The sequence below is a fragment of the Natator depressus genome, chromosome 1, assembly GCF_965152275.1.
Source record: "Natator depressus isolate rNatDep1 chromosome 1, rNatDep2.hap1, whole genome shotgun sequence".
In the NCBI taxonomy this organism is placed as follows: domain Eukaryota; kingdom Metazoa; phylum Chordata; order Testudines; family Cheloniidae; genus Natator; species Natator depressus.
In genome coordinates, this window is record NC_134234.1 from 246,570,619 (window position 1) to 246,586,762 (window position 16,144).

General features: G+C 43.6%; 2 protein-coding genes across 2 annotated transcripts in view; one reads left to right on the forward strand and one right to left on the reverse strand.

Moving 5' to 3' along the window:
- The window catches only part of TRIM24 (tripartite motif containing 24), an 89,354-nt gene extending 81,713 nt beyond the window's left edge, over nt 1-7,641 (forward strand). The window contains exons 18-19 of the mRNA XM_074940304.1: nt 2,177-2,326; nt 6,918-7,641. Of these exons, the coding sequence (XP_074796405.1) occupies nt 2,177-2,326; nt 6,918-7,127 (360 nt within the window). The 3' untranslated portion in view covers nt 7,128-7,641. The remainder of the gene's footprint in view (nt 1-2,176; nt 2,327-6,917) is intronic.
- Nucleotides 7,642-11,857: 4,216 nt separating this feature from the next.
- The window catches only part of SVOPL (SVOP like), a 30,445-nt gene continuing 26,158 nt past the window's right edge, over nt 11,858-16,144 (reverse strand). Inside the window, exons 14-16 of the mRNA XM_074940348.1 lie at nt 15,536-15,625; nt 14,258-14,371; nt 11,858-12,024 (exon numbers count right to left, since the gene is read on the reverse strand). Coding sequence (XP_074796449.1) covers nt 12,013-12,024; nt 14,258-14,371; nt 15,536-15,625 — 216 coding nt within the window. The 3' untranslated portion in view covers nt 11,858-12,012. The remainder of the gene's footprint in view (nt 12,025-14,257; nt 14,372-15,535; nt 15,626-16,144) is intronic.

Genomic DNA, 16,144 nt, shown 5'->3' on the forward strand with positions numbered 1-16,144 from the left:
AGGATTTGCTCATTGTTTGTGCATGGGAGCCAGGCAGGAGCATACAAAATTACATCTTTTAAAATTTGCACCTTCATGCCTTAAGTACCCTCTATCTTCTTTTTAAAGTGTCATATGTTTAATTAAACACACAAAGGAAACTGCTAATCTGATAATTTATTTCAGTTTGACAAAGGAAATGCATCTTTGGAACACTTCATGTTGCTGTAAGGCAAGTTAACTTTTTTTAAAGTGAAGTTACATGAACCACTTTTTCATCTAGTCAAATATTGTGCTGTATTTCCTCTGTTCTAAAACTGCAGCTATCTGCGGTTCATCTATGGTGCCTATTGCTATTATAGCTAAGCACTGATGTATCCGTAAAATGGCAGATCTAAGTGAAAGGAAGCTTACCCTTTTATTGTGGAGATACTGAAACAGTGACTCATTTTTGGAGTTAAATTTCTGATTTTGTTTAAAATCAATATTTAAAAAGGAGATGAAGATGTAAAATATTACTGAGTATTTCTACTGTAGAACACTGAGGTTTAAATCCCTTTGAAAAATAGTTTTGAAAACTCATTTTTTTAAACAAAAATGTGCCCTGCATACATGGCAGTAGCTATACGATGCATTACATTTCTTTATTTTTGAGAGCCTCACCTGCATTTTGCCCACTGATTTCACTCCAGACTGCTTCTAACATTCCAACACTTTGAGCTGCTTTCTATGAGTTACTGTATTAAAAAATAAAAAACCTCTGCCTCAAAAATATTTGCTCTTCCTCCTGAGGCAGAGTCCTTACAATACTCAACCTAGATCAGTCACAGGTTTTTAGGTCCAATGTCTTGTGAACCACCAGAATTTGAAATACAGGTTCTATTCTATTGGATAACAGGGAAATCACTCCACCCACCTTGAGTGCACTTTAGTTCTTGCCTGAGCAGGTTGTCAGATACGGGAGTTCAAAACCATGACATGAGTTTCAGAAAAGCTATCTTAAATTTGTAACTCTCCTGTACAGTTGGACCCCATATATTAAGACAGTTGTCCCCAAACTGTGGGGCGCATCCCACTGGGAGGCACAGAGGAACATTCGGGGGTGCGCACTGGTGGGGCCTCGGACAGCCCCCACGGGGGGTGGGGAAAGAGCCCCACTCTCCCCCATCTCCACTCCTCCCTGAGTCCAGCTCCCCCTGCTCTACCATCAGCCCAGCTCTGCCCTCATTCCCACTCCACCTCTAGCCCCAGGTCCTCCCCCAGCCCCAGTTCAGCCTCCAGCTCTGCCTTCAGCCCAAGCTCCTCTGCTGAGCCAACTGTGCAGTAATGGAGGGGGACGCAGACAGATTCCATTACTGGTAAGGGCTGGGGGAGAACAGGAAAAGTTTGGGCACCACTGTATTATGACAACAGCCTGGCTGCACAGGTGAAAGGATTGAAGTAACAGTTTAAATCATGTGTTGGTACTAATATATATAGATCAATAGATAGCTGTTTATACCTCAAATGCATCTTTAACTAGTCTTGCCATTTTCATTTAATGTAGTATGGAGAACACTTAGGGCATGTCTATACTACAAAATTAAATAGACTTAAGTTAGCTTGCCCCACAGCAACCATAGTAATTACATCCGTTCTTCATGTCCACACTATGCTCCTTCTGTCGGCAGTGCACGGCCTCACCAGGAGCACTTGCACCGATGCAAGCGAGGCATTGTGGGGTGCGGACGGGCTGTGAAAGGCAGCAACAGGCAATGTAAGCAATGCAGTGTCTACGCAGACACTGCGTCGACCTAACTACATCGACCTAAGTGCTATAGCTCTTGAGGTGGAGTTATTAGGTCAACATAGTGCGCAAGTTAAATCAGTGGGAGAAAAATTGTAGTATAAACACTTACACAGGTAGTTTGACGTGAGCTGTCTTATGTCGACCTAACATCTGTAGTGCAGACCAGGCCTTAGTGGTGTAGAAATAAACCCAAATACATCCTTTATCTTATCGTAAAGGTAAGCAGAGTTGTGTCTCGCTACTCACAGGGAGCCAGGCTCAAGGAAGAAGGCATTATGTTTACATCTTAAAACTATACTTCAGGAGTTAAACTGAATAGTATTTTGCCTAGAAATGATGATTAAAAGTGTGTGTCTGTGTCTGTGTGAGAGAGATATCTGATTGAATTGATGATTTTTTTTCTTTTAGGTGCCTGAATACTACAAAATAATAAAGAAGCCTATGGACTTGTCAACAATCAAAAAAAGACTGCAAGTGAACCATCCGCTGTATATGAAACCAGAAGATTTTGTGGCTGATTTCAGACTGATTTTCCAAAATTGTGCTGAGTTTAATGAGGTCAGAAAAGTAAAACCATATAGTTTTACAAGCTTACATATTTCCAAGAAAGCAGAATTTGTGGCAGGTGGTAGAATTTCTTGATACAAATGACATGACATAACTTTGTGAATTAATCTTGCTTTGGTTATAAGACCTATTCAATGAAGTTATAGATTTCACTTGAAATTACTTTTGTATTAGATTAGTATGTAGTAGAGACAGTTCCATAGAAGGAAGAAGGGAAAGAAGGCAGTAGCAAACAGTTTGGTTTAATTGTTATTACACCAGGATTAAATATGCATTAATTCTTCTTTGAGTAGATACAAATGTGTATTCTAAGTAGGTGTATGCGTGCCCCACGCTCCAGAGCCTTTTGCCTAGCAGTACCTGTAGAGGGATGGCATTCATGCCTCGGGCCTGTCACTCCTCCCCTGGATATATGTGGCGGCGGCACCCCAAACCCCCTCAGTTCCTTCTTACTGCCCATTTGCTGGAGTTGGAGCTCTATACAGTTATTGCTTCACAACCTCACGAGTTTATATCTTAGCCTAGTTTGTTGTATATATCTATCCTCCCTGCTTTGTCTCAAAATGGCTTGCTTGCAGCTCTGGTCCTTCAAGACACCTACTTCTATGTGGCTATTCTACCGAGTCACAGGAAGTATCTTTGCTTCATGGTAAGAGACTGCCACTTTCAATACATGATTCTCCCGTTCGGCCTCTCTTCTGCTGCGCCCCCGAGTCTTCACCAAATGCATGGTGGTAGTCATGGCATATCTGAAGAGGAAAGAAATCCATATCTTCCCTTACCTTGATGACTAGTTGCTGCAGGCTCCAGAGAGGAGGTTCTTGCCCACATTGATACCATACTACACTTTCTTGACTGTTTGGGACTTTGGCCCCCGCTCAGCAAATAGTGTTCACTGGGGCCCTGTTAGATTCCACGAGGTCAAGGGCGTTCCTGATGTTCCACAGCTGTGCCTCAGTTTGCAATCACAGCTGTCCACGACAGTCCATGTGTGCCTGAGCCTATTGGGCCACATGGGAACAGGGAACTGTACCACCACCAACAGCACCTAGGTGGTCCATCTTGCCCGGTTACGCCTTTGTCCTCTTCAGATGTAGTTCAGGATGGTTTACAGCCCTGCCCTGTATCCTCTAGACAGGTTGATTCACCTTCATTCATCAGTCCTGAAGTCCTTGCACTGGTGGGAGTCCCCATCCAATATGTGCCAATGGGTCCCCTTCACTCGGCCCTCTCCCACCAAATCAGTGGTTACCACCACATCCCTTCTGTTTTGGGGAGCACATCTGCACTCGCTGGAGGTGCAGGGTCTGTGGTCGGAACAGGAGACTTGCTTCATATCAGTGTGGAGCTTCGGGCCATCCACAACACGTTGTGCCTTCTGGGACTGAATCAGGCATTCAGTGGTTCACATACTCACAGATAATATTACTGTGATGTACTATGTGAACAAATAAGGGGGGAGCCCACAACAGAGCACTCTGCCTGGAGGCAATCAACCTGTGACAGGTCTGTATCAGATGATACCACCCCAATAGCTGTCCACTTACCAGGGGTCCAGAACCATCTCATGGATCATCTCACTGGGTTTTCTCCCTGAGCCCCGAGTGGTCCCTGAAGACTGAAATCTCATTTCATCTGCCTGTCCAAGGAAAATTTGTTTTTCTCCAATGCCATGGTGATGAGATTTCTGAAAAAACTACTCCACCTGCATCCTCTCGTCAGAGAGCTGGTCCCCTTGTGGGAACCTGAACATGGTTTTAGTGGGTCTAATGGGGCCGCCATGTAAGCCCCTTGCTTCCTGCCTCCTGTCCCAGAAAACTGCATTCTTGATAGCCATTACCTGTGCCAGAAGGGGTGTGAGTTGCAGGCCCTGATGGCTGGTCCTCCTTAAACACAGTTTTCCAAGGACAAGATTATGCTTTGGCCACATCTAAAGTTTTGTATCCAAACTGGTCTCAGTTTCACTTGAACCAGGCAGTGTATTTGCCTGTATTTTTCCCCAAGCTGCATTCCTCCCCCGAGGAGCAATGCCTCCATATACTAGATGTTAGACGCTGTCTAGCCTTTTATCTGAACAAGATGGAACAGTTTTGTGCTTCGCCTTGCCCTGTTTGTATCATATGCAGACCATATGAAGGGTCAAGCGGTCTCTGTTATCCATCTCTAGATGGATAACCTCTCACTTCAATACTGCATACGAAATAGCATCAGTTACGTGTCCTCAGCAGATATGGGCACATTTGACGAGAGCACAGGCAACTTTGGTGGCGTTCCTCAATGACATTTCCATATTGGACATTTGTCGGGTGGTCACTGTGTATACTTTGACAGATCATTAGGCAATCGTTGCTTCTTCCAGAGGAGACACTAATGTCAGAAGAGCAGTCCTGCAGTCCTTGCTCAGGTGGATGCTAAGTCCTCGCTCCAGATGGGGTTCGCTCGTTATCTGCTTGGAATACGTGTCTGCATCTACTGAAAGAAGACTAAACAAGTACTTACTGTAACTCTGGTTCTTCTAGATAGGATGCAAACGTGTATACCACAATCCGCCCACCATCCCCTCAGCATCAGTCTTCCCTGAACATTCTGTGCAAAAGAACTGAGGGGAGATAGGGTTTAGTCGCCTCATATAGCCAAGGGAGGGGCTACAGGCATGAAGCGTGAGCGCCACTGCTCTACGGCTACTGCTAGGCAAAAGTCTCTGGCTCCAGCATGTGCACAAACCTACCTGGAATACACATCTGCATCACATCTCAAAGTGCAGTTACAGTTAGTAACCATTTATTCTATGGAAATGGATAGGAGCAGATTTTAATATGGCTTCTTCTGTTGGGTGAAAGGCACAATCCACACCAGTTACTTAAGCTTAATTAGTTGAAAACTTTAAGAACATTTTAGGACACTATATTACCACCTTAATTAAGTATAGAGCATAAGTAAAGCAGATCAGAGTAGGATACAGTCCTGGGGCACTGGTAGTCTGTTTCTGTTCTCATCAGAGCCATTCTGGTCCAGTCTGGTAGGGGTCCTGCATTGCTCCACATGTCCTTTATACCTTGTCTCATACAGGCACCGATTATTTAAAATTCCTTATCTGTCAACATTCTATTCTAAACATTTTCATATACACACCATTGTAACTCTAGTACATCTTTTACTTATCCTTCAAAAACTCTAATTGGTATCTCTTGTCTTTTTAACCATTGCTACCGTCCTTACTCAATCTAGCTGTCTTTTCATTGCTTTTGTGTGTCTTATTCTTATCTTCATCTTGTGACCTTGAACTTCGCTAGTTCTGTCTAGTTAATATCCATCCTCCCTAGTCCAAGATCTTCACCTGGCTAGTAAATCTCACACCTTGTCTGAAGAAAAGGAGAACTTGTGGCACCTTAGAGACTAACCAATTTATTTGAGCTGTAGCTCATGAAAGCTTATGCTCAAATAAATTGGTTAGTCTCTAAGGTGCCACAAGTTCTCCTTTTTTTTTTTTTTGCAAATACAGACTAACAGGGCTGTTACGCTGAAACCACACACTTTGTCTGGTTTGCTTTGCCCTGTTATCTACACGAACCAAGAATCCACTGTAGATAAGAGACAAACCAGCTTTCTGATTTTTACAATCTTTAAAGTTGTTTTAGCAGAGTTTTGAGAGCTGTCATCTTGACAGATACAGAAAACAGACAAATTCCCTTTTACATATACCATTATTATATATTTCTTTACATCTCTCTCTCTCTCTCTCTGCCTTTTGCCTCCTATCTGCAGAATAATATCCTTTCCACTGCCCTTCCTCCCTTCCCTGACCCCTCAATGAGTAGTGAGCCTTTCATTCCCCACCCACCTTGTCCTGCCCTTCAATCAACCTCTTAAGTATACAGTGGCTTCTGACTGCCATGCCAAGAACTCCGTGGCCACTGCTGGCTTTGTTAGCCATCTGCTGATTCCTCATTTGAAGTGAGGGGTGGAACCCTGGGGAAGAGATAAATGTCCCATGTAGGGCAGGAAGGAGGCAGACCTGACTAGAACTGGCTTTAGCTATTAGCCTCTGCTTAAACCAGGAAACTGGCCAGGGCTGCTGATGTGAAACACCTTGGGGCTGGTTAGTGTCCTAAGGTATAATCATCCATGTCAGTAACATTTTATATTCTGCTGTGTATATGAGAGAGGTGGAAAAATGGCAGCATAGCAGTCAAAGCATCTGGTACAAAATACTCTGTCGTCTTAGTGGCACAATTGACCCAACCCTTCCATTTCTGAAGTGGCTAAACTTTGTACCATGTATGATCTCTTAAGTGGGTTTTTCAGTGGAGATCTTAAACCAATGATCTTGTCTGTACTTGAACATTAGATTTTATGTCCATTTTGTAAGAGAAGGAATTAGCTGTGATGTCCTTGGCCAAAATTTCCCCTCCACCACTGATTTTTGCAGAGTTCTGTGTGCTGGTTGTTTGCCACCCATGTCCCAGAGATGTCTGTGTCTTATTGCTACTTGATTTTTGTAGTTTTCACTTTGAGATTCTTTGGGTGCTATAAGTGTCAAACTATTTTATGATGCACTGATTATTGTAAACTCACCCAACAGCCTGATTCAGAAGTGGCTGATGCTGGCATGAAACTTGAAGCCTACTTTGAAGAACTCCTAAAGACCCTTTATCCAGAGAGAGAATTCCCTATACAACCCTACTGTCGGAGTGAGAGAGAGAATCCAGAATTTAGTGATGACTCTGATGATGATTTTGTACAGCCCCGGAAAAAACGCCTCAAAGGAGAGGAGCGCCAGTTGCTTAAATGAATGAGTCGCATGTACTGGAATGAATTTTTTAAAACTAAACAAATATATTTATCAACTGTCAGTTGTCAAGAGGAAAAGTCTTGACCACTTTGACCTGTACGTTTGTGGATGTCTACTAGACTTTATACCCTTCCCCCTCAAACAGAAATCTACCAGGGATCAAGGCATTTGGAGAGACTGTTCTCTGAAGTTCAGTCCTTACATCCTACATGTTGAACGTCATTCAAACGGCAGTCTGGAACAACAGCTGCTCAAATTCATTTAAAGAAAAGAATTTGTACAGAATTAAACTTTAAAATGTTACATGAATTCAATGTGTGACTTTCTCAGTTTCAAGACAATGTAATATCACCAGACATTAATTTTACCAAAGGCATGTGGCTGGCCAGAATTTGAGTTTTGTACTGTACTTAACCCCAAGCCATGAAAGCACATGGTGTAATTTGTTGTCCTAGGATACTGACTGGTACAATGGAAGTGTAGTTGCCCCCCCAAAGAAGTTACTGGTGATTTAAAATGTAAAGGGGGGGCTGTATTAAAATATATTTAAAAAATCAGGGATTTGTTTGGGGTGTTTTTATAGGTGAGGAAGGTTGTTCCTCTCATCCCAGCAGTTGGATTTCTCTTGGTCACTATGCATTACTGCAATGAGATGCACTAAAATGTCTCTGAAATGTCCTCTAAACAAGATAAGACAGATTCAATGTACATGTGCTAATAGGAGTTAATGGCATAGTTGCAAGGAAGGAATAATTACTTGTACCTAGGGTTGTTTAGACAATTTATTGAACTTCTAAAAATGTCATCTTTGGAATACAGTTTTGCATTTCTCATTCCTTTCATAGAGGTGGTCATGGTGATCGCTCCTGGATGACTGAGTCATCACTATAGCAATACCTCTTCAAATTGGAAATCAGGAGACACTGTTGTTCAGCTCTCCTCCTTCTCCCTGCCATTGACCTCACTAGCTGTCTTGTGGCAGTGTTTGTGAAATATGTCAACCCATGCTTCCTTCTCAAGCCGTTCTCTTTGATGCTCCACTGACCTAAGTACAATTTCCTTTCAAAGGCACCTGTCTGTGAGTGCTCCACAGACCAGTTAGAAGCCCTAATTCAGGTTGGTTTTATGTGGAAACTGAACTTCACAGGGGCAGCCGTAGCCAAACTGTTCCCATTTGTGGGGCACTGTGGTAGCTGTCTACACCAATACTGCAGGTAAGCAAACAGATAGATAGGTTGCTGCTCCAGTGTACATGATCGTTACCACAGGAGTTTAGAGGCTGGCCACAACCATTGATGACTACTTGGTGGCAGAGCTCTGGAGTGAGGGGAAGAAACCGACTGAAGGTGAGCATTATAGCCAGGTAAGTCGTCTTTGCCTTAGTAGAAGGGTGGCTGGTACTTCCCCTTTAGCTGTAGGTTACCTGCCATTTTTCATTATAAAATATTAGCAAGTTTGCAGCAGGGATGAAGCGAGAAGGAAAAAAGGCAGAGGCAGGGTCACCTCTGCTCTGGAATAAGAACCTTCTGCTGCTGCCACCTGAGGTACCCTGGAGCCCCAGTAGCAGTATGTATTCTATTGCCGGGGGTTCTAAGCCCCCCTAATACATAAGGGGAGTTGCTAAAAGTAAACAAACTATTTTAAAAAATCTGACAGTTTTTCTGTAGGTAATTTCCTAAACATTTAGTTTAGGTTTTAGATTAACAGTTGCCTGTTTTTGTTACTTTATTTTGGTTCTCCAGAGTGGAGTATAGGGCTGCTGCTGGTGGGTGCTGAGCTGAGTGAATTATCAATGATTTTAAATTTACAAGTATCAGGGGGCAGCTGTGTTAGTCTGTGTCCACCAAAACAACAAGGCGTCCGGTGGCACCTTAAAGACTAACAAATTTATTTGGGCATAAGCTTTCATGGGTAAAATACCCCACTTCTTCAGATGCATGGAGGTTTCATGACTCTATATCAGTCACCTCACCCTCCACTCCCATGTGATATAATGTGCAGAGGCATAGCCAGCTTGAAAATTGGTATGACCATGGAGGGCACAGGATGGATGGGAAGTGGGGAGGAGATTACTAATGTTCAAGGCCAGAAGAGACCATCTGGTCACCCCTCCAGTATAACACAGGCCATAGAACTTCCTTAAATTAATTCCTAGAGCAGATCTTCCAGAGAAACAGCCAATGTTGATTTAAAAATGGTCAGTGATGGTGAATCTCCTATGACCCTTGGTAGATTACCCACTGTTAAAAATGTACACCTTACTTCTAGGCTCAATTTGTCTAGCTTCAACTTCCAGCTATTAGAGTGTTACACCTTTCTCTGCTAGGCTGAACAGTCCATTACTAGATGTGTTCCCCATGCAGAGATTATTTTACTTAGGGATGACTTGATTACAGATATGACTTAGTGAGTGAGTTCCATAAGTCTGTTTTCTTATCATTTGCTTGACTCTTAAACCCCCTCCAATTATCAACATCCTTCTTGAATTGTAGGCACCAGACTTGGATACAGTATTCCAGCAGCGGTTGCATCAGTGCTAAGTATAGAGGTAAAATAACCTCTCTACTCCCCTGTTTATGGAGCCAGCAGCACACTAGCTCTTTGGGCTACAGTGTTGCACTGAGAGCTCATGGCCAATCAACGGATTATCCATCACCAACCCCAAATCATTTTCAGAGTCCATTTCCTAGGATTAAGTTCCCTGTCATGTAAGTATGGCCTATGTTCTTTGTTCCTAGATGTATACACTTATGTGCAGCTGTATTGAAACAACTAGTGTTTGGAGCCAGGCCCCTGCCCCGTGGTTGCCAGACACAACGAGCCTCGGGATAAAGACTCTGCGAGCAGGCACAGACAACACTATACAGGCACAAAGTAGAGAAGCTGGGCTGTGAGCATTAGAGGATAGACTGACCATGTCTGTTCTAAATACAAGTGGGTGTGTTTCATGTGCTTACTCCTGGGGGAGTTCTGTACCAAAAAATTCTGCACTGGTATTTTAAAGTTCTGCAATTTTTTTTGTCAAAATGACACCCTATAATCCTGCCTGTTTTAATTACCAAAATAATTTATTTCAAAATGCCTATCTGTCTGTAACATTACAGACACACACAAATTCCCCAGGAGTAGAGTTTTAAGGAAATTCCTTTTCTCTACCCCATCTCCCCAGAGCCCACCTCAGACACTGGCAGCACATGCCCCCTCCTGCCCAGAGGGAGAATCAGCCTGTCTCCTGGGAACTGCAGCTGCAGGAAACCCTGCAGCTCCCTCCCAGTGGCAGCCCCTCTAGTGGCCAGCATCCCATTTCTGTGGAGGAAAAGGAAATTCTGTGGAAAAAACATTAATTTCTGCCCAAATTCTCCATGGCAGTGGCATAATTAAGGCAAGGAGTGCTTCCCTCATATCATGATGCATTAGCTCAAGATTGTATTCCCATAGTGGGGCAAGTATCCACTAGCAAGGTAACAGTAGCTTACTCATCTCCAACACCTCCTGTCTGTCTCTCCATGTGGAGAGGAGACTGAGGTGAAGTAACTCCCCCAAGAAGGCAGTAGCCTCTTGATAAATGCTGCATTTTACCCCCATACACACTAATGATTAAAAAAATTCTAAATGGTTGCGGTTACACTGACTGTCCATTAGCCTCGTTCTATCCCAGCCTGTGACAGCCAAGGGAAGCTTTAGTTTTCACAGTAATGAAATACAGGTATTTTGAAAAAGATAAATGATTTTGGAATGTTTAAAAACCACTATAGTTTTCAGACTTCCAGCATACAAACACACCACAGCTATGCAGACACTGCTCCCTCTGTGGGCCTGATCGGGAAAGCTGCCCCCTTCACCCAGGTTCTGACTCCTCTGTATTGAACCCTGTTTTGTATCTGCTGTTTTAATTGAGCTCTGTACAACTTTCCAGTCTTACAGAAATATCCATTAGTGGAAGTTATATTTAAAAGGGGGTGGGGGGGGAGCACCCTAGTGTTGTGCCAGGGTCCCTGATTGCTGAGGCGAGAAACAGAAACTGGCAGGTGTCCAATGGAATAATTCCAGCCAGCTCTAAACATTGAGGTAAATGTAAGGGCCAGAGCACTCACCCGAAAGCCCCATTGTGAGGGCAAGTGAAACTTGCTTTTACAGGTCAGTCCTAGTGATGGGAATATTTGGTCCTTGAGGAAGGAATGTTGTACTTGATTAGTATGTACATGCTGTAAGCCAGATTGCCATGGCAAAAACCATATTCCACTCATGAAGGAAAAACACCCTCCCCATTAGTCCAGCTGTAAAGTAAATACACCAACTTGCCCAACACCAGGTATTCCAAGATGGGCCTAGGACCTATGTATTTTAGTGGCCATCTTGTGGCATGGGACCAATACTAAGCCCGGGGGGGGAATCCAATCTAAGTTACGCAACTTCAGCTACATGAATAATGTAGCTGAAGTCGACATACTTGGATCGACTTACCGTGGTGAGTCGACTGCTGCCGCTCCCCCATCGACTCTGCCTTAGCCTCTCACAGAGCTGGAGTACAGGAGTCAGCAGGAGAGCACTCGGGGGCGATTTATTGCGTCTAGACTAGACATGATAAATCGACCCCTGCTAGATCGATCACTGCCCGTAATCCAGTGGGTAGTGTAGAGACTTCATCTTGCTCCAGGGGCTGGAGAGAGATCTATTTATTGAATCACAGGAAAGACCGCGCACACAACAGTTTTTCCAAATGCATCCTGTAGCTTGTGTGCTCTTCAACTGTGATTATTTATGCCTCCTCTTTCCAGAAATGGCATCAAGAAGCAATCAACATAAAGCAGCTCAACTGCAACTGAGAAACTATTCAAAGGGTTCCTTTTTCTCTCACACACGAGCCAACTTTGAGTGTCTTCATTCATTTCGTTTGCTAAAAAAGGGAAAGATACAAAAGGATAAAAATTTCAGAGTCAAATTGAAAGAACAGGGGCATATGGACCAGTAGCAGGTTCCGCTCTCAGATACAAATGTGTATTTTTATCTGTCTAAAAATCCTGCCTTGTATTTGCAAGACCCATACACTATTCTAAGATTGCATCAGATTTTAATCTTAGAGCAAAGGCTGGATATTTTCAGCCTGTGTCTCTTTCAAATAACATTGAGCAGACTTCTAAAATTACTCTTGAAATATAGCTGCCTACAAAGCAGATTTGGAAGGCACAATGTAGACATTGCCACCTTGGCTCTTAGCCTTAAATGTCACTGTGTTAAAGAATACAGACAGCATTTTATATGGCCTCCTATCCCTACTATTAGAGAGCGAGGGGCAATACATTCATTAGTCTAGAATCTGCAGCCATGCATAACTTTATGATCCCATTGATGTTAATAGGATGTTATCAAGTATGCAAAGTTACACATTTGCATAAGCATTGGCATCATCCCTGCTGAAAATAAAGCCTGTGGCCCTAATCTGGTTAACTTTTGTGCACAAGTAACTTTGCATACTTGATTATTTCTATTAACCTCCATGGGACTAATCCTTTGTGAAAAGTATAACTGGTAGCAAAATCAGGGCCATAGATCTTGTCTGCAAAAAGGATGATGTCTATTGAAACTTCAGCTGTGATATTAGCTCACAAGAATGCAGCCCATTTATCTAGGTCATGTCAATTATAGATGGATCAAAGCTTTTCTCTTACATGTAATGCAATTTATTGGAGTGTTTTTGTTTGATTATTGCAATATTAACCATTTGAGGGTTTAAATAGTGTGCGAGCCTTCAGCACAGGGCTGCCTTTTACCCACAGAGGCAGAGTAATTAAAGAACCTTAAGTCCTTCTCTGAAACTCTTTTTTTTAGGAAGGTTGTGGCATTATGCCAAGAGGTATGGTGACAGTGCTCTGGCAGCCTAGCTATGCCAATAGAGCTATAATGGCAAAGTAAGTAGTAAGACAAGGGCTTAGTTAGATCAGTCCAAGCTGTGTGTGTAAAGACACTTATTTTGGTTTACTTGTGGCACCGTAGAGACTAACAAATTTATTTGAGCATAAGCTTTCGTGAGCTACAGCTCACTTCATTGGATGTATTCAGTGGAAAATACAGTGGGGAGATTTATATACATGAAACAATGGGTGTTTGTTACCATACACACTGTAATGAGAGTGATGAGGTAAGGTGAGCTATTACCAGCAGGAGAGCGGGGAAAACCTTTTGTAGTGATAATCAAGGTGGGCCGTTTCCAGCAGTTGACAAGTTTTTTTGTTGATATATATCTATTCAGGGGACACTATCATAGGGCCTAATCACATCAGCCACACTATCAGAGGCTCGTTCACCTGCACATCTACCAATGTGATATATGCCATCATGTGCCAGCAATGCCCCTCTGCCATGTACATTGGCCAGACCAGACAGTCTCTACGTAAAAGAATAAATGGACACAAATCAAATGTCAAGAATTATAACATTCAAAAACCAGTCGGAGAACACTTCAATCTCTTTGGTCATTCGATTACAGACCTAAATGGGGCAATTCTTCAACAAAAAAAACTTCAAAAACAAACAGACTCTAACGAGAGACTGCTGAATTGGAATTAATTTGCAAACTGGCTACAATTAACTTAGTTTTACTTTGTGTAATGACACATCCACCCCCAGTCTTTATTCAAGCCTATTTCCCCATGTTTCCCCCCCCCCCGCCCCGGTTCCTCAGATGTTCTTATCAACTGCTGGAAATGGCCCACCTTGATTATCACTACAAAAGGTTTTCCCCCCCCCTCCTGCTGGTAATAGCTCACCTTACCTGATCACTCTCCTTACAGTGTGTATGGTAACACCCATTGTTTCATGTTCTCTGTGTATATAAATCTCCCCCACTGTATTTTCCACTGCATATATCCGATGAAGTGAGCTGTAGCTCACGAAAGCTTATGCTCAAATAAATTTGTTAGTCTCTAAGGTGCCACAAGTACTCCTTTTCTTTTTGCGGATACAGACGAACACGGCTGCCACTCTGAAACCTGTTATTTTGGTTTGTGTGCTTTTTATGGAGCTGGGAGAGGATAATGATTTTAGGAGCCTCTAACCTGATTTAGTTAAATCAGTATCATTTTCTCATGGGGACAAAGCTGTAGCTGTGTCAGAAATGAGATATTACAAACCTGGAGCGCTCTTCCTTTGGTCTCTATGGGCAGAGTGAAGGCAGAGATGGCACACACCACACACACGCCTGAGAAAAGGCACAAGGCCCCAAGGAAGGAAGCATTCATGAGAACCTACAAACAAACAATTCAAGCATCAGCTCCATGCTGCAGTACAAGATTGTGGTCAGGGGGCATGGTAGGAATCAAGATGTGAAATGGATAAGAGACTAAAGGATTCAATAATAGCCAAGAAAACAAGCTGTTCTAACAGCTTCTGCAAAGTGTGTAACACACGCTAACCAGTTATTTTCTGTACAGAGAGCTTTACACAGGGCAGGAGCAGCTTGCCAGCCCAGGAACATGAGCCACAGGCTACCCAAGAATTCCCAAAAAGCTACACCATACCTTTTGCATATTCTTGTTTATGTAACTGATACATTTATACAGCTTTAAATTTATGATTTGGTATAAATGGCACAATCCATGCGCCCGTAGCGAAACCCCACACTAGGAAGTTTGACGAATGTGGTGCTGCGTGAGGCTGAAATGTGGGATAGCGAAGAGTGCCTCAAGGAGCTGCCTTGTTACCATGACAATTTACCCTGCAGAGGTCTCATTTTATCAGCATTGCTGTGGTAACCACTGCGTGGAGGGGCCACAGCTGGGGAATGAGAGCAGTTGAGGCCAGGCTCAAGGAGGGGGCTCAGGGGGCAGGGTTGGGACCTGTGCCTCCCTAGCCTCAGGGGGGCTGTCTAAGTTAACCACCAAGAGCTGTTGTCAACTCCCAGGCCGGCCTCATGCTCCACCCCCTGGTTGCGGCCTGAGTAGCCGCAGCAGCAGCTCCAGCTCCTGCTCCTACTACATTATAAATAAGATAAACTTTTAATATCTATTAAATTATACACTGGGGGGGGGGGGGGAATGTAACCATTTTGTGACTTGTGTCTCACCTGTCAAGAACCACCATGGATGCGGGTCTTTTTGGCAATGACCACGTAACTAATCCTAGTGTCCACATAAATATCAAAGACCCAATGTCTTGGCAAAAACAAAGGTCAGTATGTACACGTGTATGCATGCACCTATGAGCTTTCAGGAGATCTGTGGGTGCATCTGAGGGCAACGTTGGGCATAGAGTTTACCAAAAACCAGAACGGTGCCCATAAAAACAAAGGCCAGTGCTGAAAGCTCTTCCAAGGTAGCTGAAGAAATACCATCCTAGGGCTTTTTTTTTCCATTCCCCATCACTGACAACCCCCACCTCATACCAGGCTGATAACAGGAAAAGCATCTTACTTGTGCTATAAATGGTGCCACCATAGCTCCAATCCGACATAGTGAACCACTTGTCCCCATCCCCAGAGCGCGCATTGTGGTAGGGTAAACCTGTAGCAGGACAAAGAGGGTTTAATTCAATACCAGTAAGAACTATGGCATGCCACTGGTTCCTGGAGGCTCACTGCACAAGAAAGGACAGCTGTAGGGGGAGATTTTCAAAGGGCAGTAAGGCTCCCAAATCTCTCTCTTCCATATTGAATCAGTTTATGTTAGTCAAATGGTTCTCAACGCGTGGCCCATGGGCCACTTGCAGCCCAATCAGCACACAGCTGCAGCCCATGTGACATCCTCAGGGCCATAGCGGTACTGTTGCGGCTCACAATGGTAAATAGGTTGAGAACCACTGCGTTAGTCCAATCAAAGCTGGAGCGGACACTGAACGAATCCCTCAGCCTTGGAGGTGGTTGCTCAAGGTCAGGGTTGCAGAACCGTGATAGGGTGATATAGGGTACTCTTGCATGGCCACGCTCCACGTCTGATGGACAGAGACAAGAAGTGTCCACGGCTTTCAATCCTTAGGCAAGACCTAAATTCACTTATGTATTAGACAAAAAAGTGACCTAAAAA